The sequence below is a fragment of the Diospyros lotus genome, chromosome 2 (assembly GCF_014633365.1).
Source record: "Diospyros lotus cultivar Yz01 chromosome 2, ASM1463336v1, whole genome shotgun sequence".
NCBI lineage: Eukaryota > Viridiplantae > Streptophyta > Magnoliopsida > Ericales > Ebenaceae > Diospyros > Diospyros lotus.
Genome location: NC_068339.1, coordinates 41,385,696 through 41,407,666, shown reverse-complemented (window position 1 = coordinate 41,407,666; position 21,971 = coordinate 41,385,696). Strand labels below are relative to the sequence as shown.

Below are 21,971 nucleotides of genomic sequence, written 5' to 3'. Positions count from 1 at the left end.
TTTGTAAGGGTAACAACTAATGAGAACTGAATAGGCTATCCATATACTCAATATATATAGTTTTAACAAATTTAAATTCATAGTTTGAATAATTTTATTATAATTTAATAACAAATGAATTCAACATTAGTACAAGCAAAAAGTTAAAAAAGTAATAACTATAATATTTTAAATTATTTTAATACATCAAGTAATAAAAAGTACCACGACTTTTCCGATGGCAATGGTGAAAGGCCAGAGATTGTGTATAGTTAGATTAGATTTCATATTTATGAGAATATATTTGATTTGAGAATATAAAATTAAATAAAATAATATTGAGTAAAATATGGATAGGAAATCATCTTTTTAACCCTACTCTTATTGAGTATTTTAAATAAAAAATACTATTAGTACATCATTGTGTATACCTTAAACTACACAATGATGTGTTAATGTCTAAAATATCCTTACCCAAGGCGGTGAGGGCACAGTGATACGCAATGAGATGAGAGGTATTTATGTTATTTATGTATATTATGTAATTTAAAGTATACAATGATGTACAAATAACATGACCCATTTTAAATACCTCAATCATATACTTTTTGTGAATATTTTTTGATATCCAAACCCTTCCCATCAAGGTAGGGTTTTAGGTTGGGTACCCATAGGGCGTGGGCACCCATTGTTATCCTTACTTAATCTTCTCAAAATTTGCAAAAGTTAATTATATAAATGAGCCAAAATTCTTGATTGATTTTTCCTTTGTAGCAAAATTAATTAATTTTGAAAAAGATGAAATATAAAATCAAATAAAGCATACCCACTATCAACTAAGATTATGTCTAAGATTGAAGGTTATCCCTACCTGATTTTTTGATTTTAGAAGGTTATGTCTTCTTTCTTCAAGACTAAGATTGAAGGTTTTACTAATAGCAAAAAATTCATAACTGTTAATGGTAGATTTGATACAATTCTTGACTTTTATAAGGAGTTAGCAACCTAACGCAGTCCTTTATGGGACCAAAAAACACTTTTTATAGGTAAGAACAAATTACTCACACTAAGATGAGAATCTTCTTACTTAAGTAAGTAAATCATTATAATTTACAAATCTTTGATTACAAGGGAAACAAAGAAGATGTAAATAAATATCCTCTAGCTTCAATCAATGCTCCAACTTCAGCAACATAATTTATTTGCCTTGGGAGCATTCAATATTCTTGCAACAATTTATAGATTTCTATACTTTTGTGTGTCCCTATAGATCTCTTCATTTATAGGTCTTAATTCAAAAATTAAGTGTTAACGAAAATGGAGAGGGGACAACATTTGTAACCTCTCTGGCAAGGACTACCTCTTGTTCATTAAATATATAACTAAAAGAGAAGACAAATTCAGACTTCTGAAACTTTTATTCCACCTTCTAAACATTTTCTTACAATGCTCCTTTTCTATTTTTAGATGTCTAAAAATTCAGACTTCTTTTTCTATTTTAAATGTAGGCAAATGATTTTTATCTTATTTGTTCTACATTTAATACCTTCAAAAATAAATTTTATTATCATCAAAATAATATAATTATTATGTGACCAACAGATTCCACCAGCCTCATGATTATTGATTGCCCTGTCAGTGTGAAGAAATCCAAGCCAAAATTATCAGAGCTCCTTCAAATACGACACAATTTCTTCCAACCAAAACTATAAAAAGATGATAAAACAAAACTATCTTTGAGATTTGCTCAATGCTCATAGCAAAGAGAGACCAGTATTCAAATACCAGCTAAAGGCCAGGCCCATGAAAACTTGCAATGAAGGAATAAGTAGCCAGCACAGCAGTTTCCCTCTCTTTCCAAACAAGGGCAAGCCCTTCAATGATGGAAATTATTAATCTCCAAGAAAAGGCAATTTTTCAACGATGGAAACAAATTGCATCTGCAAGTGCCAAAAGCACAAGACTTAAAGAAAACATTAGTTAACCACATTACCCCAAGCATTCATTAAACGCATCCAATACACCCACAGCTATCATATACTGAAATTCTCAGTCCTTAACAAATAAAAGCTTTAGTCTCAGCACATATAGATAAGACAATCATTAACTGCAAAGAAGATCAGACTTTGGATTAGCAAAAACAGCTTCTGCACAAGCACAATACCTATCCTTTTTCCCAACTTCTTATCTAAATTCGGAGTAAGAAGCCCGCTAACAATTATCACAAGCTTCAGAACCAACCAAACTCGAAAAGGCACAGGAAAACCTGAAATTATAAACCAAGAGGCACAGGATCCTATTAGAAAAAGAACTGCAAGAGATCCTTTTTGTTCTGTGATGGCATTGCATATTCATACCGTAAATTTGCACAAACAACTGCCACCCGTCAAGCTGCAATGTTTTCCAATAAGTGAACACAGCATGAGCAGGTGTTTGTCATATACCTGAACAAAAATATAAATACCATGAGGACGGGTAAGTGCACCAGCCCACGAGTAATGACTTGGAAATAACTTAGACCTGGTGTTTGGAGGCAAAAGAATAAGGTCTAATAGCACTACCTTTATGTAAGTCTTAACAAGATCAAGAAAATGGGACTAATTCATCCATCATTCATAAACATGAAAGATTCTCTCCCCAATTTTTGATTCAGGTAGTCCCATATTCATGAACATGTATTTGCCCAATAGGTGGAAGCTAGGAAGGCAAGGGGAATGCATGTAATGACAAGTATTAATTTACATCATCAATTTCACAAAATTAAACTACTGATTTGACCTAATTCCAAAACAGCAACTAAAATTTGAACAAAAATGTAATTAGACGGTTGGAAATTGTGCCATACAACTACAACACTCTTCCTGTTCTCAATCTCCATGCAGCCAAGATGAATGTGGGGGAAATTTGCAATTTTGGCCCCCCTTGAAGTGCAATATTCTTGGTACTCAGCAAGGCTTATTAACAAGGTAAAACCAAATGGAAGAAATCTGAAGCAGATTTGATTGTGCCTCCATTAATTTCTCTCAGCCGTCATGTAACAAGAATTAAAGCAGTTAAGGAAAAATAAAGCGGCCAACTACATAAAAATTACAGCAGGAATTGCCAGACGTTCCTGGACATATTCAATGAACTTGGATAACAGCCTAGGTATTGTCAAGCCAAAATACTATCAGCATCACTGCATCTAGGTATATTTTCAGTCTTGCCCTACAATATGCTCAATATTAAATCCTCCAAACACACTCTCCAGAATTAGAATTCCTGGGCTGTGGGCCTAACTACAAGTTCTCAGATAGATATCAGCGTACCATATAAATTCAAGTAGTGGGACTAGCACATACAAACAAACACATCCAGTACTAAAAATGCATGCACGGAACAGCAGTAATCAGCTTCTATTTCAGCATGAACCTGCTTTCATGGCATGTTCTGCCCTCACAAATAGGTAGTAAGCTTTAAAAAAAATGCGCTTGTATAGGTATGAACAATTACATGGGGCATGGTTTATTATTTTCTGAAACAATTAGGAGAAATTAACATAACAATTGACATCATTGTCAACAAGAAGAACTATGAGGCATAGTTCTTTCACAAACACATTTTTAAATCAAAATGCAACCAAGATGATTTAAACCCAATGCAGGGGACATAATTCATAAAACATTTCAGCAGTTGTCCATTGGACAGGTAAACAAGTTGATGTAGGGCAGATCCGGAATCCTAATAATACTGACAGATCAGATGCCTATGAGGGTTAGAATGCTAGGGATAACTATTGAAAAAGCTAGGGTTTAGGTATGTAATAAGTTGGTAGGCAATTTAGAGGTAAAACATGGCTCAAAAGATGAGATTTGGGGGTTGTGAAAAAAGGTTGAAAGCAGGGTTACGTAAATAAGATGAAATTGAGAGAGAGAGAGAGAGAGAGAGAAATCCTAGGCATCGCATCTAGGGTAAGAACTGAATCACATAATTTAAAGAAAGCATCAATGCCTAGAAAAAAACTGGAATTATTTGTTCACTAATAAAAAGGGAGATTACAATAGTATTTACAGAGTACTAGTGGCCCTATTCTTTCTAGGCAGTGGCAGATTTTCGGTGGTGGCACTGGAGGCGCATGCCCCCATTGTGTAGGCACTGATTTATAAACCAATTCCTAGTGAAGTCAAAGTAATTGTTTTTATTTTTTGCAGTCAAATTATAACCAAAGTTCAACAAAAGCTCTCAATTACAAATAATAAAATTCATACTCACTTGCATGTCCTATAAAAAGTTATGAGAAAAACTTGTCATAGAATGCATTATGGGTTGTTAAGGATATTATACCTGTGAATATACATGCAGTGTATAACCATACATACATAGAAAACGCTAAGTTGTTGGTGAGGCTCTCCAGAAATTTCTCTTTTTGTGTAAGTTGTTTAGGATAAAAAAGAAAAGTATAAGAAAGAAAATTTCTCTTTCTTTTTTTAATCGTTCAAAAATATTAATTAAATATGCAAACTTTATGAATTTCTCAAATAAATATGGTTTTCTGTATTTACTTAAGACGTCATAAAAAGATTTATTTTTATGTGATGTAAAGTTCTAAATTAATACATTTTATGAATAATAATTTCAAATATAAATATAAATTGTGCCCCTACTATATAAAATTCGTGGGTCCATCTGTTACTAGGATTACGATATCCTTTTCCTATTAGAAAACTGAACAAAATAGAAATCCTTCATTCCTATTAGGAAACTAAACAAAGTCTAACTATTAATAATAAGATTAGGAAAAGACTAAATAAACCTAACACAATTAGCTTTACCATAAAAGACTTTAGAAAACATTATCAAAACTCTATTTGGTTTCAGTTTGAGTAAATTGAAAAACAGGGGTTCGGTTCAATTTTTTCAAAAACCAAAGTATGCACACACCTACTTCTTAGCTTGATCTCCACAAAGAACGAGCATTTGAAAAATGGGAGTGCGCCTGCAATCTTTTTCCATTTTAGGGGCTGCATGTATCCTTTGAATAACAGAAAGAAGGAAAATATCTATTAATTCTTCTTCCAAATCATTAAACAGCATTTACCCACTGCATCAATTTCACCGTCACTGCCTTCTTGTTGTTGCTGCATAATCTTGAACATCATCTTATCATGCTGATAATCTATCAATTTTCCCTAAAAGGCTGTTCCATACAAGTTGACATATTGCAGTCAACGGCTTTGAGACCAAACTTATGGTTCAGGTATGTAACAGGTTGGTAGCAATTTAGAAGCAAAATATGGCTCAAAAGATGAGATTTGGGGGCAGAGATGAACACTGGAAGTAGGGAAGATGAAATTGATTTTTTTTTTTGGGGGGGGGGGATCTTCTACACATTGCACCTAGGGTTTCATAGGGATGAGGGGAAGTGCGAGCCTCAGACACATGAGGTGCACATTTATTAAAAATGCTTTTACACTTTTGTTTTCAATATGTACCTATAAGGAGATAGATACAAACATACAAAATCATAAATGACAAATGATCAAGCCTATACTAACAACTAATATTATTGCAGAAAAACAACCAATTTCTTCTAATTTCTTTTGCAATTAGAAGAAAGAAGAAAATTATAGCAAAAACAGTTACTGGAAAACAATTAGTTTCTTTTAAATTGCAAAAGAAATTAGAAGAGAGAGAGAGAGAGAGAATGGTAGAGCACAAAATGAAAACATTTGTTTCTTAGCAAGAAATTAGAAGAAAGAAAAAAATTAGAGTAAAATACACAGCGAAAAACAATTATAGCAAATAACTAATTTCTTCTAAATTGCAAAAGAAATTAGAAGAAAGAAAGAAAAATGAAGCAGAGCACAGAACTGAGTGAGTAGTTTTTCAGTGGATCCCGACAGTGAGTGAGAGATCTGGCAAACCTCCAACTTATACCGGTAGGTTCGCCTCTCATTGTTATACAAGAATATGCAAACAAATCACCAAAAAATAAGATCTAAGATAACTGAGGGACAAGAATAGGATTTTAATATACTTATATATACAAGGCACGTGCCTCATGTGCCTTGCGTCCAGCATGAGGCGCGTGCCTAATGCACCTAGGCAGCACCTCAAGAATGGCACTGTGCCTCAGTGGTGATGAGGTGCGCCTCATACCTTTCACAACTATGAATCAAACCTAGAATTGCATCCCATAATTCAATGAAAAGCATCAATGCTTAGACAAAACTAGAATTATTTATTTACTAATGAAAAGGGAATTACAATAGTATTTATAGAGTTCTAGAACCCTATACTTACTAGGATTAGGAAATCTTTTCCTATTAGAAAACTAAACAAAATGAAAATTCTTCATTTCCTATTAGGGAGCTAAAAAAATCTGAAACTATTAATAATAAGATTAGGAAAAGATTATAAATAACCCAAACACATAATCAGGGTTACCAAAAAGGACTTTAGGAAACATTATCAAAAGTAAGCCTAGCAAAAAAAAAGCTAATAGAAAGGCCCTTCTTAATCCAAAAGATTCAAAATTAATGTTTGGGCATTTGAACCAAATTTAAGACACTTATTATGTCTTTAGAGGTTGCTCCCAACGTCCTCCATCAAAACTAGATGTATAGAAACAATATCAGAAAAGAAGTAATTACCTAACATATCATTCAGGGGACTGCAGCCCAAAGTGCTCCAGAACAAAGACTGGAGATCACAAAGGGCCTGGAAGTAGGCCTGCAGCACAAAGAAAGCATAACCCAGAATTTTGCACCACCCAGACGTGCAGGACTTTAATATGGAAAGTTTAATCAGCTTATTCAAATGATCCATAAAAGTACTCCTTCACTGGCCAAAATTCATCTCAGTATATCTACACAGAGAATAAAAGTAACTCAATTTTCCAAGTAAAAATCAATAAATAAATATACTATAAGCTGGAGATGGAAAAGCTTGTGTAAGTTCAACTTACCTGCGAGTATTCTTGTGCCGTTGACTGAACTCATCACTAGCAACCTCTGAATAGAAGAAAAGTTAAAATATGGCATGAAGACAAATGATCTTCACTAACCAATTAAAGAAATCAAAAGGCAGGGATGTATGTTTTACCAGGTCTCTGTGAAGTTTGTCGTTCATTATTTGGTTTACTTGTATTATTTTCCTTGCTGGAAAAGAGTACAACAGTTAAGCATTGATCATCCTTCACTTAAACAGGAATTTACTAAACCAATAAGTGCAAGCAGATATTTAGTAGGACCCATACCTATAACAGTAATCTCTGCTTTACCATAGAAGGAAAACCCAAAAATAAATATAACTTTCTTTTTATGAGGGTTGGGAGGAGATTGTAAAGAAGAAAAGAAAGTTCATCTAGAAGCTGCTTCACTAGAGCTCATAAATTAAGGAGCATACTTGTCAAAGGCACAATGTGCACTAAGGTGCATATTAGTGCTTGGGGTCTAGGCACGAAGTGAAGCATGAACCATAGGCACATGAGGCACATTTATTCAAAATATTTATAAAATACTTATGTATTATTCTTTTCAATGTGTAGCTATAAGGAGGTAGATGCAAACTCATAAAATCATAAATGACAAATAATCAACCCTATAATAACAACTTAATATTATTGTAGAAAAATAATTAGTTTCTTCTAATTTCTTTTGCATTTAGAAAAAAGAAAAAAAAATTACAGCAGAACAAACAACAAAAACAGTTATAGGAAAAAAATTAGTTCCTTTTGAATTGCAAAAGAAATTAGAAGAGAGAGAGAGAGAGAGAAATCAGTAGAGCACACAATGAAAACATTTGCTTCTTACCAATTAGGGTGTGTTTGATTGAGGGGTGGAAAGTGGGGCAGAATTCCAATTCCATGGAATTCCAATTCTCACCCCACCCTCTAGGAATTCCAATTCTTTGATTTCAAAGAAAATCTTCACTTTTTAAACTAAGATGGAATTCAAATTCATGAAAAAAAAAAAAAATGTTTGATGGAATTTCTTAGAATTTGGATGGAAAATGAATTCCACCCCTATCAAATGCATCATTAGTTTCTTGTAAATTGCAATAGAAATTAGAAGAAAGAAAAAACAATTAGAACACACAGCGAAAAACAATTACAACAAAGAATTAGAGTAGAAAACATGGCAGACCTCTAGCTCACACTACTAGGTTCACCTCTCATCGATATACAAGAACATGCAATCAAATCAACAAGAAATAAGATCTAAGATGACAAATGGACAAAAAATAGGGTTTTAATACACTCATATATACAAGGCATACACTTAGCATGAGCCACACTCCTTAGTGGTGATGAGGCGCGTGCGTGACAGAGAGAGAAAGAGAGAGAGAGAGAGGACGCATGCATCTTGCATGGCTAGAAGGCACAACGCCAGTGCTTTTTTTTTTTTAGGAGGGGAGGGGGGGGGGGGTTAGGGGGGCTGTTTGGAGCAGAGTTCAAGCTTCACATACATTTACACGTCACCAGAGCGTAAATTATGTGTACATGCATAAATATAACCACAGTACACAAGTACATACAAATATGTATAGGGAGCAAATGACTTCAAAAAGCATTTTCATAATTGGTCAGGAAAAACCAAACTCTATTCACAATATATGCAAAGGTGATATACCCGACAAAAGGGGAAATGCCTATCAACACAATATGTGTGGTATATCAACAGGGATCAATATGAAATAAGAAATCAATTTGCAACTGACCTCAAAGGTCCTGAGAAAGATGTCTGCCCTGATGAGCGAGAGTTGTGAGAACCATCAACAGGAATATAGGGTGAACAATATGTTGCCCCCAAAGCTCCCGCAGCACCAGCCAAAACTGGTAGCCTGGACATTAAACAAAAATAAAATCCCATCATTGTTATTTAACACAAGAACGACAAATATGGCAATTTTCTTGGGTGAAAAAAATAAAAATCAAAAGAATGTTATGAAAAAAGCTCAGGACTATAGTAAAAAAATGGTTGCAGGACAGAGACAGCGTGAAGAAAATTTTCTTTCTACAAATGGGTCAGCCTCTCCCTTTGTAGTTCAATGACATACATATACAAACCATAAGAAGTGCAGGGAATTACTATTTAAGTCCATAAAGACTGAAGGAGGGTTGTATACTCATAACATACAAATATTCTAACCTCCAGAAACTACAATAATCTCACAAGCGCTGAGAAGCATAAAAGATTGGTTATCTATCTTTTGCGTAATGGATCATGGTTGCCTACCAGCTTTCAAGCAATTTCCATTCTCCCCAAGTGCACATAGAGTCAGTCAAGGCCCTCTAAAATATTAATCTCAATACTGCAAGTACAATTCCCCCCCCCCCCCCCCCCGGGGGGGGGCAAAGGGGGCCGACACACATTTTCTCTTTGTGTTGTCACTCTGTCAATGGCACATTCATAACTAGCATGACACATGCCCATATATCAAACCTTCGCTAACTATATGGGAGTCAGAAGAGATGAGCTTCATCCAACATACTCTTATTCTTAACTGTCAATAAAGCATATATCAACTCGTTCTCTCTCCAGCCACATAATGGACAGTTGTAGCTTCACTTGCACACCTAAACATCCATCCCCATGAATGGCTTGGTTTGTACCCCTAAAATAATAATTTTCCCTGTTAAACCTGATAGTAGCACAACCTACTTCCAAAGTCTCTTCATCCAACATACTCTTATTCTTAACTGTCAAGTAAGCACATATCAACTCATTCTCTCTCCAGCCACATAATGGACAGTTGTAGCGTCAATTACACACCTAAACATCCATCCCTATGGATGGCTTGGTTTGTACCCCTAAAATAATAATTTTTCCTGTTAAACCTGATAGTAGCACAACTTACTTCCAAAGTCTCCCTTCCAGAGTTTCTCATTTTGACAAGAAAATATTAACCCCAACTAGCACTTCCTTCTAAATCAGTCAAAATACATACAAATGTAAAAAGTGTCACTCAAGTGTTTTTCAGATGTGAAACATACAACAATATTGATAGCAGAAAAGCAATAAGCCTGAAGTAAATTTAAAATGCCTAATCTGCAAGCACATGCATACATATTTAAATAAATAATCAGAACTTATAAAGCTTGAATATGCACATGCTAACCCAACAGATGAACCAGGGGGTGGGAATGACAAATGTCTTCCATTGCATAAACATGCAGCTTCCAAGGTTACTGTGTTAGGAATGACTTGGAACTTAGTCTCACTTTTCTTATCTTCCACTCTGCTTGTATAAGAATTGTTGGAAGGGTCAGATAGATTACCTTTAGAGATAAGTCAAAATTCATGGTTGACTTCCAAATGAATGTATTTAATTTGTTAACCATATGCTTTTAACAACCATACCAAACATATAGAATATTACACAAGAGACAAAATTAGCATGCCATGATAGTCATGTACATAATATGTGTGTAATTTCCAATCATTTACTAGAGTGTGTCTATGAAATGGCAACAGGGGGAAAAAAAAAAAGTATTTCCATCATGGGTATCATCTTCCATCAACAAAAATAAACAACAACAACAAAAACAAGTGGAGAACAAAAAGAAAAGAAAAGGAAAGCATTTGATGGAAAAATTACAATACCATGTCATCTCAGAATTTCCCAAACCAAGTTGTGGTTGAGCAACATAACCAGGGAATGCCATGCCAACAGCAGGGACTCCAATACCACCGGGATGCTGGCCTCCAAATGGCATAACTGCATGACAAACCATCAAATAAAAACTTTTACATGGTTAAGAACAACATGAAGATGATAAAATAACATGAACAAGTAATCTTAACAATATCCCACCAAAAAAAAAAAAGTAGCAAACAACTGCATAGTCATCTCAATTATTACTCCAACTAAGTGTGCCTCAACTACAGAATTTCATTAGGGTAATAATTAAACTACTCATTTTTCTTTATTTGAGGCCTCACCTGGCAAGAAGGCTGGAGCTGTAGCAAAGTTCTGATCACCATGACCGGCACCCATATTCCCAGAGGCTCCCATAAGTTGGGCCCCGCCATACAGAAAAGGGTTCCTTCCACTACCTTGAGTTCCACCAGTTCCACCTTTTCCTTTACCAACCAATGCAGTCTTAGGTTTACTTGATTCTGGAGGAGATTCAGATTCTCCATGTTCGAAAGAAGCTACAGGAGAAGCAGGTTTTGGTGGAGATGGAGTTTGAGATCCACTACCAATATGCTGCCCTGTTTGCTGAACAGAAGCTTGCAGCAAAGGTTGAAAACTGCTTTGAGCAGGAAGCCGCTGGAAAGTATGGAGTTGAGTTGGTGGAGAAGCTCTGGTGGCTTGGTTCTGAGGCACTCCTGCTTGAAAAGGCATCTGCCCAGAGGCGGCTACACCCCTACCCTGAGCCCTTGGTTGAAGAGGTTCAGTGGTACTAAATGAAGAAGATCTAGATGGCAACTGCAAGCTGGTTGAGGGTTTCACAGAAACTAAAGAATTGGAATCACTGATGTAAAGCTTTTCCATGCCAATGGAACCAACTACATTTTTTCCTCTCATCATTGTACTGGACTGTGGTATAGAAATATTCTCATCAACAACAGGAGACCGGAGGTTCCGGTATAAAGTTCCACCTTGCGTATCTCTTTTCTCTGTTGAAATCGTTTCTTTATTGGAAGAGCCAGAAGGATAAAATGGAGGGGAAGCAGAACTCAAGCTTGATGCAAACAACTGCTTCTTGGCAAGAAGCGGATCAGATTCTGCATTTGGCATGGTGGTGGGTGCTCTGGCAGAAGTAGTATGTGAAGTTCTCTCAATTAACTTCCCAGACCTAATAAACACACAAAATATTATTCATAGACACCATAATAAACAGATTAGTATAAACTCAATAAATACCAAACTTTTTACTCACTGTTTGTGCTTCATTGAAGGTGTCTCAAAGTTGTTCCTCTTGGAAGACTCGTACCTTCTAGAGCCTCTGCCTTTCACAACCATAGGTTCATGGTTTTGATTGTCATTGTTGTATGCTTTAGACTTGTTTCCTCTAGGATATCCGCGATCTGCACCTCTACTTCTTCCACGACCACGATAACGACCTCTAGAGTTCCTCATACCCTGGAATGTGTATATGACATACATTATAGGAGGTAAGATTTTTAGAGAAAAGTGGTGCATGTAAGACCCAAATCATTAAGTATATAGCTCAACAAAAGCCTCACCCCTCGATAGTGCCTATCTTGGAGTGTCATTTCCTCAAATTTGTCATGCCCCCATTTCTTCTCATCTTTTGACTCCCACAACTTCCTTCCTCCAAATGTCCGCCTAAACAAATACAATTAGTATCACTCTTATTAAAATAGGAGCAACAGTTAGATAAACAAGAAAATGAAGGAAAACACATACAAAGCTAACAAGCATGATGCTGATTGCAACAAATGACACTAAAAGCAGAACATATGAGTTCCATAGTTCTCCCTAATTTATTCTTGCCCTATCACTATTTTCCCTTTCAGCACCCCCTCCTAACTCAAAAAATGCATCAGGAAGTGTATATAATAGCAGATGCAATTCTGTACATCTTGAACCCTACAACTTATTTTTCACCATAATATGTCTGTCAGGTTCTCTACCCAGACATATCCATAGAGGGTCTTATCAATTTAAAATAGTCAAACAGGATTATTTCCTCTCAGGTGTCAGGACATGTTACTCTTTTTGCAATACATATTAACATTAGTTTCTAGCTTACACAAGTGACACCCAATGGGAAGAGAACAACACTTATATTTTTATTGGGCAAAGGCATATTCAGTAAGGTACAAGGAAAAGCATAAACATGGGTGCAGTTGTTCACAGAATGTCTCACCAATAAACATGTTAGAAGCAATTCTTTTTTTTTTTTTTTCTTAAAGGAAATGAGGCAAATATTATTACTTATGAAAAGGAACCAACACAAAACTGCCTGCCCAACCAATTAACAAGCAACCAATCCCAACAAATACAACAGCAATAACCACCACCCCAAAAGCATATAGCTTAAGACTGAGCATCCCAAACTCCCCAATAGCTACCTAGAAAACTGCAAGATTAACTGCAATTCTTACCAAAAGCTAGAAATTTTCCATAAGACTAAAAGAAAAACCCAGCCGCACCAACATGTCATTCAACCAGCAAATTTTGCACCAAATAGCTGACACAACCCTAGGGTTTAGAATGGGGTTTTGGGGAATTTGGTGAAGAAAAAACAGAATGGAGGGAGAAAACAGAACAGATGGGAGGAATTGAGAAGGAAAGGGGACGGGTCAGACGAACAGAGAGGGAGATAAGAGTGAAGAGGAATCAGAAAGGTTTATTCAATCAATTCCTGCCCTTATTCTCTAACCTAAAGCCTATTTATAGGCTGTTTACACCCATTCAGTTATCAACCAACTAACAACTCCAATTCACACTACACACTAAGAGAAATTACAACTAATGCCCTTGGGGTTATGACAATTCCCCCCCCCCCCCTCTTGAAAGAGTTCTCGTCCCCAAGAATTCACAGCAACTTGACCTGTTTGCCATCCAATCCCAGCTTTCACTAGCTGTTTCGTCCTTCTTTCTTTCTTTCTCCTCTTCAGCCTTTTCCTCCTTCCTCTTACTTTCTTTTTTCTTTTGCTTTTTCTGCAAACATAAAATGTAGACCTCAAAGATTTCCATGCCAAGTCTCTCTTCCGTTGATTTGTTAGTTCCAGAAATTTCCTTGACCTATGCTAAGATCAGTTCAACTGCCACGATATCTCCAATTTCCTACAGATGCAACAATTGAGCAGCATAGACTCATTTTGATTGTTTCCTTTGCTCCTCTGTAGATTTTTCCTTCCCATTTTTCTGATGCTCCACCAAGTAACTCCTGAACAGATCTCCACGCTCTACGGGTCACTCTATCTTGTTGATCTGATCTCAACATTTACATACTCCAACAACGCTTTAGAAGCATGTTTTACTTCCTGTTTGACAACATACACCATGGGTTTACCTTTCAATAAATTCCCCATTCAAATTATTCCATCAATTTGTTTTTCAATTCAAATTATTCCTCACTTTCCGATAAGTTAGAAATCTGAGAAAGTAATCTCGCACCACCTTCCCCACTGATAAATGATCCTACAGTCAAAAATGCCTGATTCACTTCAGTTAAGTCATTAGCTTCTTGCAGATTAGGAATCTTTGGTAGGATGTTAGCTCCCGCTGGAATTGGTTCCGCAGTGGATCTTGGAAAAAATTCCTTTGATAAACTGATATTGAATCTCAATGAAATCAGAATCATTAACGCGTCCAATTTTTGACTGAGATTATCGCCTTTCTCCTAGAATCCGTTCACCATCTCCACCATTCCAATCCTAGAAAATTCACCTCTGACACAACAATTTGTCAATTGCCTCTTGAGCCATTTCCAAGAACCGTACAGCCAAGAAGAATCACTCATCATAATTCACCTGCAAAAATCCAAACCCACTGCTATGAGCTTGCTGGAATCAGCTATTGAAATTTCCGAACTCTCAGCCGAGAAGCATCACTCTGACTTCAATCAAGATCGGATCTTGGACCTGCGCCCAGACCTATTCGATCACCTTCAAAGCCACCAAGAATTGGTTGGATGACTCGCCTACTCTACTTCACCTTCAAACGACAAACAAGAATTGCCGAACTTCCGCCGAACCACTTAGGACTAATCGAGAATCACCTCCTATTTCACTTGCAAAATTTAATCCGAGAGTGATACAATCCTCACATCTGAACCGCTTGTGGAAATTGCTTTTGGGCTCTAAAGCTCCTACTTCGCCTCCAAGATTCGACCCAAAACTCACTTTCTCGTGCTCGCCTAGATTTCAATGGTATGTCCTTGCTTCAGAATTGCTATGGCTTCAAGATTGCTTGGAACACGTCGCCCCAGCCTACACCCACTTCTTACCCAATCATCAACCAATGATTGGAATTCACCTGAATTCTTGAATCGATCTTGATCCCTTTCGGATACTTGCACTCACCTATCACACTGCCACCAATTGTACTCGTTGGAGTTCTTGTATTGTATTCGTTGGAACACATGAAACCTTTGCTCTATTGATTCTGCTGGGAGTTTTCGAAAATCTACTGCTACCAATTGCCAGAATTACAACCAAGGAATGTTGGCTCTGATACTAATTGACACAACCCTAGGGTTTAGAAGGGTTTGGGGGAATTTGGTGAAGAACGAACAGAATGGAGGGAGAAAATAGAACAGATAACGGGAGAAATTAAGAAGGAGAGGGGGTGGGTGTTATCCCAATCTTCCGCCTCACTTATTCAAACATTAAACCCTCAAGACTAATAGGAAACTCTCCACACATGAAAGAGAAAACAGAATATGGAAACAATAGAAAATAGATGAACACACACACAAGAAGACAGAATTTATCCTGGTTCAGTTCCCTTGAAAGGAAACCTACATCCAAACTACCTTAGGCCTCTTCTCATCTATCTTGAATCACAAGAACGATTACATGCACTGTAGAACACTCTCTCACAGCCCTATCCTCAGGCAATACAGAGTTAATACAAGATTACAAAGCACTCAATAGCTTTTCTCTCACACAACACATACTTGCATAACTCTCTCAAGATAGGATGAAAAACCAAATGATAAAAGAGAGCTCACAACCCCCTATTTATAGAACAAAAGGGGCAGACCAAATAAAACATAATTGGCCGTTACAATAGGCCGTTACAACTAACCAATCTTTCTAGAAGAATTAATCAAGTAAATACCGAATACACCCCTGACATAAAAAATTGCCCTCCTGAGAGACTCTTCTAGCTAATCTAATGCAAATGTTTCAACAATGGGTAGGACGAAAAGAGAGGGAGATAAGAGTGAAGAGGAATCGGAGTGGTTTATTCAATCAATTCATGCCCTTATTCTCTAACCTACAGCCTATTTATAGGCTATTTACACCCATTCAGTTATCAACCAACTAACAACTCCAATACGCACTGCATGCTAAGGGCCTGTTTGATTGGCCATCTTTTCCATGGAAAATTGGCATTTTCCACCCAAATTCCAGCTTTTGGGGTGTTTGATTGGCCAAATTTTCCATGGTCCCACTTATAGTCATGTGACCCTCTTTTTCCACTTTTGCTAGAATTGGTTTTCCGGGGGGGGGGGCTAGATTTGATTTTCCATGGAAATGGAAAACCCACCCACCACACAACTACTTCCTCTTCCACCATTGCCCACCAACGGAGAGCAGTGAAGATCGGCCATCAGCAGTTGCAACGGCCACTGAGGATGGCAACGAAGATGGCAGCGAAAATGGCCAGCAAAGATGGCAGTGGTGGCGATGGGCAGCGGCGATGGCAGCGACGGCCAGCGAGGATGGCAACGGCGATGGGGGGAAGCAAGGAGGAGAAGTGGGTTTGGGACGGAGGGGGGGGAGAGAGAGAGAGATGGGGGGAGGCAAGGAGGAGACGGGGGTTGGGTTTGGGGAGGGAATTCTATAAAATTGTAATCAAACATCAAAAATTAAAAAGTATTGATGATTTCTAGGTTGAAAATTAAATCAATCAAACACTCTCAATTGATAATTTCCATGCAAATAATTTCTAGGAAATTGAATTGTCTAGAACTTATTTTCTTTCCAAGCTTGCAATCAAACGCACCCTAAGGGAAATTACAACTAATGCCCTTGGGGTCATGACAATAGCAAATAATGAACACTCCAAGAGATGAACAACAGAAAACCAAAAACTTTGAAGAAGTGATTCCATGAATTTAAACCAATAGATAGTAGAGAGCATGCACAGAGAATCTTAAGATGAAAGCCTAATGTTAGACTCAGAATCTGATTGGGGGTTTTGATTGTCAATTTTTGAATTATTAATATATATAATTCATATATAAAGTAAAAAAATAAAATTTTTGAATTATTTATAAGTAGATAAAATATATATAATTACTACTAGGTCGGGGACATCATCCCCACCCCTAGCGAGTATTTTTTGGTACCCGAAACTTTCCCAAGCGAGGAGGGTTTGGCAGGTACCCACCGGGTAGGGTACCCATTCCCATCCCAATTCACTGTTTTGTTCTAGAATCAATTTTCTTCTTGTTGCTAAGTAACAAATAAGGAAAAAAAAACAATAAAACAAAACAGAGTTGACGTATTGAATACTTCATTTAGCCACCAAAAAAAAAAAAAGAGAAAAAGTTGTTTGTGTTGTTTGAAGAATATGAAAAAGAATGGGTAAATTACACATGATGCACCTCAAGTTTGGAAAAAAAAACGTAACTCCACAAGTTATCAGAAATTACATAGACCTTCTTTGAGTTTATTAAATTTGATTCACTCCCCCCCCCCCCCCCCCCCCCTCTCCTTTGTATAAAACCATCATCTTCAACAACAGTGACCCTCCCTCTCCCCGCCTCCGCCTCCCCCTCTCCCTCCCTCCAGCTGTTGACATTGGGATGCCATTGACGGTGCCCCCCCAGTTGTGGTCAGCCATTACCTCTACAACTTGTCTTCATTTGATAGTGAGTTACAAAACCCTCTTCTTCTCCAGCACGAACTCCTATTCTGGTTTTCATCTTCTTCAATGAAATTCCCTATTAGCGATGAATATTTGATCAATTCAGCAACAACAGATTACTGTAGCATTTTTCTTCTTTACAAATCTGGCCTCCCCACCATTGCGGAGGGACACAAAGAGGCTTCAGGCAGAAGTTCCATCTCCAATAGATTTCTCTCACCTCTGTCAAAGAACAGTAGTGCAAAAATGACACTTCTGAAAGCTTCCACTTGTTCTGATCTGGTTTTAACTAAGCTATTGAATCCTCCCATCTCTAACTTGCCAATTCAACAATAGGATTGGCATTGTGGATCAAGGTTTTGGGTTAGACCCAGTTGGCTCTCTTCTTCCTTCAAACAGTGTCATTAGAAGCTGCAATTAACCCTTCTCTTTCATCTTCTAGGTTTCTCAGACTCTCAACAAATTCACCAATGAAAAAGCTTGGTTCGGACAAAACCCATCAAATCTTAGCTCCCCATTTTCTCTCCATTGTGCCCATCAATCAGCCACAGTAATATCAGGATTGAAGCCACACATTTTCAATCTACGGTTGCTAAACAACCAGCACCAAGCTTGGCACCCACAAAATCCAACTTTTTTCTTACCATTGTCTTATGCCCAGCAAGAGCAGAACCTTGACTTGCCAGAAGGTTGCCCCTAGGAATTGGGTTTCTACAGCCCCCATTGCACTGTTTCAACAGTGACAACAGTAGCTGGCCACAATGGGCAGCCACTGCCTCTGAATTTCTTGTAATTTTTAAATAGTTTTAATTTTATAGATTTGTTTAGTTTACATATATATATATATGCGCAAATCTTTATATATATTTAATTTATATTTTTGTTAGTAGTAGAGATTTAGTTTTTCTTTTTTTTTTTGTTTAGGAAATTTATTTATTATATATTATTTTATATTTAGTTTAAGTTTATAAGAGAGAGAAAGAGAGAGAGAGGGGTATGGAAGAGAGAGGGGGATAAAATGGTCTTTTATCCAATTGTTTAATGGATTGCTTTTTTTTTTTTTTTTGGGTGGGGGGGATTGCCAACCCTCCAAAGTGTCAGGTGTAATTTACCCTAAAAGAATTTGTATTTTGGAGTATTTCAGAATATACATTATCTGATTACATTTTCATATTAAATATTTTTTAAATTTTGCATCTTGCTTTGCTCATGCAAGCACTTTTTAAGTGCCTACCGCCTCAGGCAATATAATGGCATAGCACCTTAAGGGTGCCTTTTGCCCCTGGCTACTTTGGATGAAAAAGCTCAATGGAATGTTGCATTCTGCAGGACTGGGTGTATGTCATGTAAAATCAATAAAAACTAGTAAATGTCAAAGTACCATCCACAATGCCTAGTATCTAATTCTACATATCTCAACGTAACCATGCTAAAATATTGTGATTAACATTTTCATGATTGTGGCCCCAAGTCAACACCATCGGCACACTTCCCTTGTATGCTTAAAACCTATACCTTAGTACCATCCACAATGTCTAGTATCTAATTCTACATATCTCAACAAAACTTATGCTAAAATATTGTGAGTAACAGAAATGACTTTAGATTTTCATGATTTTGGTCCTAAACCAGCACCATCAACAAGCTTCCCTCCTATGCATAAAAACTACACCTTTCTTTAAAATCTGCAACTGGCAGTTAAATAAACAGAAAGGCTAACCAACTAAAGTTTTGTGTAGCATCCAAAAGGTTAAATGGAAGGTACAGAATTTACTCTCTTAGCAATCCAGCATTTAAGAAACTTCTTTGAGCAAATAAGATGACAGTAAACACATAGTTTCTCATAACAACGATTGACATTTAGCACATAGGCAATAGCACATGGACAGACAGGAAGATGCATTTCTAAGTGTCTGACCCAGTGCTTCAGAATTTACAAAAATTCTTCTAATATTCTATGCATACATTTCCCTGCTGCAACTAAGAGTAGTAGACATGATCTTTCATCGCAGCTTATTGTACATCTCTACCTTGTTCAATTAATATTTACTTGCAATAGCCGCAATGGACAAACTTAACTGAAAATTAGAGATACTACTGTCTCTTCTATCAGTGTTAGGCCCCTGTATCTCTTGAGAACCAGTGTGGAGTACTGTATACCACTAAGTTAAGGGTGTTTCTTTCCCAAGTCATATAATTCAGATTAGTGCTATATACATAGTTGAACAGTTTAAAATAAGGGAGCGACATACTGTTTGTGTATAAACATAGGAGAAGCTTTTTAAGTACTAACTTTTTTCTTGACCACAATACCACCAAATTCTATGTGCATGGCAACATTGGGAAAGAAAAAGATCCATCAAAACTAACTGTTCAAAGTTACGGTACACCAAACTTCACAGGGAATAGGAAAAGCCTAACAAATTTAATTTTCTCAATTTCTACATGGTAAGTTGAAAGATAAATGTCAGAACAAATTATCACTTGTATAAATTTCTCAAAGAATCTTCAGAATGGGCACCGATGCACTCATTGGAATGAAGTATATATCAAAAACCAGCTAGAATCAAAATTAGTAGGAAATACCTGTGTCTACCACCGGCATTGTCTCGAAACCTGTCATCATGCATGTAGAAAGCACCAGCTGTTGGCACTGAAAACGGATCATTCTCTTTCTTCCCCTCTTCACTCTGATTCAATTCCCGAATCTCCACAGACTCGCCAAGAGATCGCCCTCCGTTCCCATCCAATTCCTTCGCCGCCAGTCCCGCCCCGGCAGCCGCCGCCTCGACCTCCCCCCCTCCCCCATCGTACTCTTCCTCTTCCACTACCGCTTCACCCTCCTCCTCCTCCTCATCCTCCCGCCCCAATTCCTCTTCCTCTATCTCCGACTCTTCGTCGTCATACTCCGCCGGCGCTCCCTCCCCGTCCGATTCCACATCGGAACCAACCCCATCCCTCGAATCAGAAGTCCTCGGCGCCCCCTCTCTCTTAGTCCCATCTCCATCCTCCTCCCCTTCCTCATCATCGCTCGCCTCCCTCCTCCGCATCGTCAGTGACCGCTTCGCCTCCTCGGGATCACTCTCGTACTCCACATCGTTCTCCCCTGGAGCCGCCATATCTTCAATCAAATCCGAAATTCCCAAAAAAACAATCAAAAGGCACAACTTGACCGCACCAATTGACAGAATTCCAAGCCCTAACCCGAAGAAAGAATCGAATTTTGGTGTGGATAGGTAGTGGATTAATAGTCAGTGAAACCCTAGATTTTTTCCTCAAGAATCGAATCGAATATATAGAGGGAGAGGGTGGAATCGTGAGGGCTAGAGTTTGGGAAAAGGATGCGATTTGGGGGTCTTCGAATTTCAACGGTGGGAGATATATATTATTTAAAAAGATATTTATTTACTTATCCAGTTCCAAGCCATATAGAGTTACACTAAGGGCGCTTGGTATGTTTTAGGGTGTTGGTTTAATTTTTTATTTTTCACATTGAGATAAAGTTTTCAGATTTATTTATTTTTATTGAAATTGAAAGTATGACTTACGGAATACCGCACAAGAATAATAATCTCAAGTGCGCTTGGTATAGAATTTTTTTTTTTTTAAATCTATGAAATTCATGATTTGTGAGAATATTTTTTTTCAAAAAATATTTTTAAAATTTATATAATTCTATATTTGATTAGATATAAATATTCGTAGAAATATTGAGTAAGTTTTTATAAGAATTTTATATTTCTATATTTGGTTTAAATATAATATTTTTGAGAATCTATGTTATTTTTTTAAAATTATTTTTTTTAATTTTTTGTTTAAAAATAATAAACTCCTTCTAATAAATAAAATATTATGACCCACAATTTATTTAAAAAGTCAAAAGATATCATTTTTTTTACACATTATGTATATATATGTGTGTGTATAATATGTATATACATAATATATATATGAAGCTGTGAGGGCTGCGACGTGTGAAGAGCACAACAAGAAGGAAGTTATAATGAAGATAATCGTGAAAGAACTATAGAGTTATAAGAGAGTAAAGGGTATTTTAGTTTTTTTATTTGTTAAAAACTTTCCTGATGGCATTTGTTAATCAAGATATGTGGTGGAAAAACCAAGATAAGGAATGCATCCCGAACTTCTATCCTTTCGAACATGTTTGTTAAGGTTATCTGACCATTTTTGGAAAAGTCATTAATAACCTCTTATCTTAATTTTTTAAGATATGCATATCTCTTCCCCCTTTCAAGATAAATATATCTTGATCCCTACATATAAGAAAAAAATGACGTTTGTGTTCTCTAATGCATTCTAAAGAATTTAACAAATATTTTGATAAAAATCTTGGAATGCTTCCCAACTTTATCTTAACCATTTCATATCTTGATCCGAAAACCATTCCAGATTTATCTTGATACTCTCTTATCTTGCTCATTTTAATAAACGCTACCTTAATTCATAGATTTCCAACCCCCCTCAAA

The 21,971-nt window shown here is 36.8% G+C and overlaps 1 protein-coding gene across 2 annotated transcripts; it reads right to left on the bottom strand.

Moving 5' to 3' along the window:
- Positions 1-1,943: 1,943 nt before the first annotated feature.
- On the bottom strand, positions 1,944-20,856 carry LOC127794930 (protein MLN51 homolog). 2 transcript variants are annotated; one of them, XM_052326253.1, is made up of 11 exons: positions 20,071-20,856; positions 12,156-12,258; positions 11,849-12,051; positions 10,905-11,764; positions 10,566-10,680; positions 8,680-8,802; positions 7,063-7,118; positions 6,926-6,971; positions 6,612-6,826; positions 2,337-2,423; positions 1,944-2,245 (listed from the first exon to the last, which is right to left on the bottom strand). In XM_052326253.1, exons 1-9 carry the CDS (start codon positions 20,601-20,603, stop codon positions 6,799-6,801), a joined length of 2,067 nt encoding a protein of 688 aa, XP_052182213.1. In that variant the 5' UTR covers positions 20,604-20,856; the 3' UTR covers positions 1,944-2,245; positions 2,337-2,423; positions 6,612-6,798. The 2 variants fall into 2 exon arrangements, with proteins under 2 accessions (XP_052182213.1, XP_052182214.1); XM_052326254.1 differs by having other exon boundaries at positions 11,903-12,051.
- Positions 20,857-21,971: the final 1,115 nt, after the last annotated feature.

Coding starts and splice junctions, on each gene's coding strand:
- LOC127794930 (XM_052326253.1), bottom strand. CDS start 20,603: ATGGCGGCTCCAGGGGAGAACGATGTGGAGTACGAGAGTGATCCCGAG. Junction 7,119..8,679: donor TCTTTCTCAGGACCTTTGAG/GTCAGTTGCAAA, acceptor ACTCTTTTCCAG/CAAGGAAAATAATACAAGTA. Junction 6,827..6,925: donor CGGCACAAGAATACTCGCAG/GTAAGTTGAACT, acceptor TTCTCTGTGTAG/ATATACTGAGATGAATTTTG.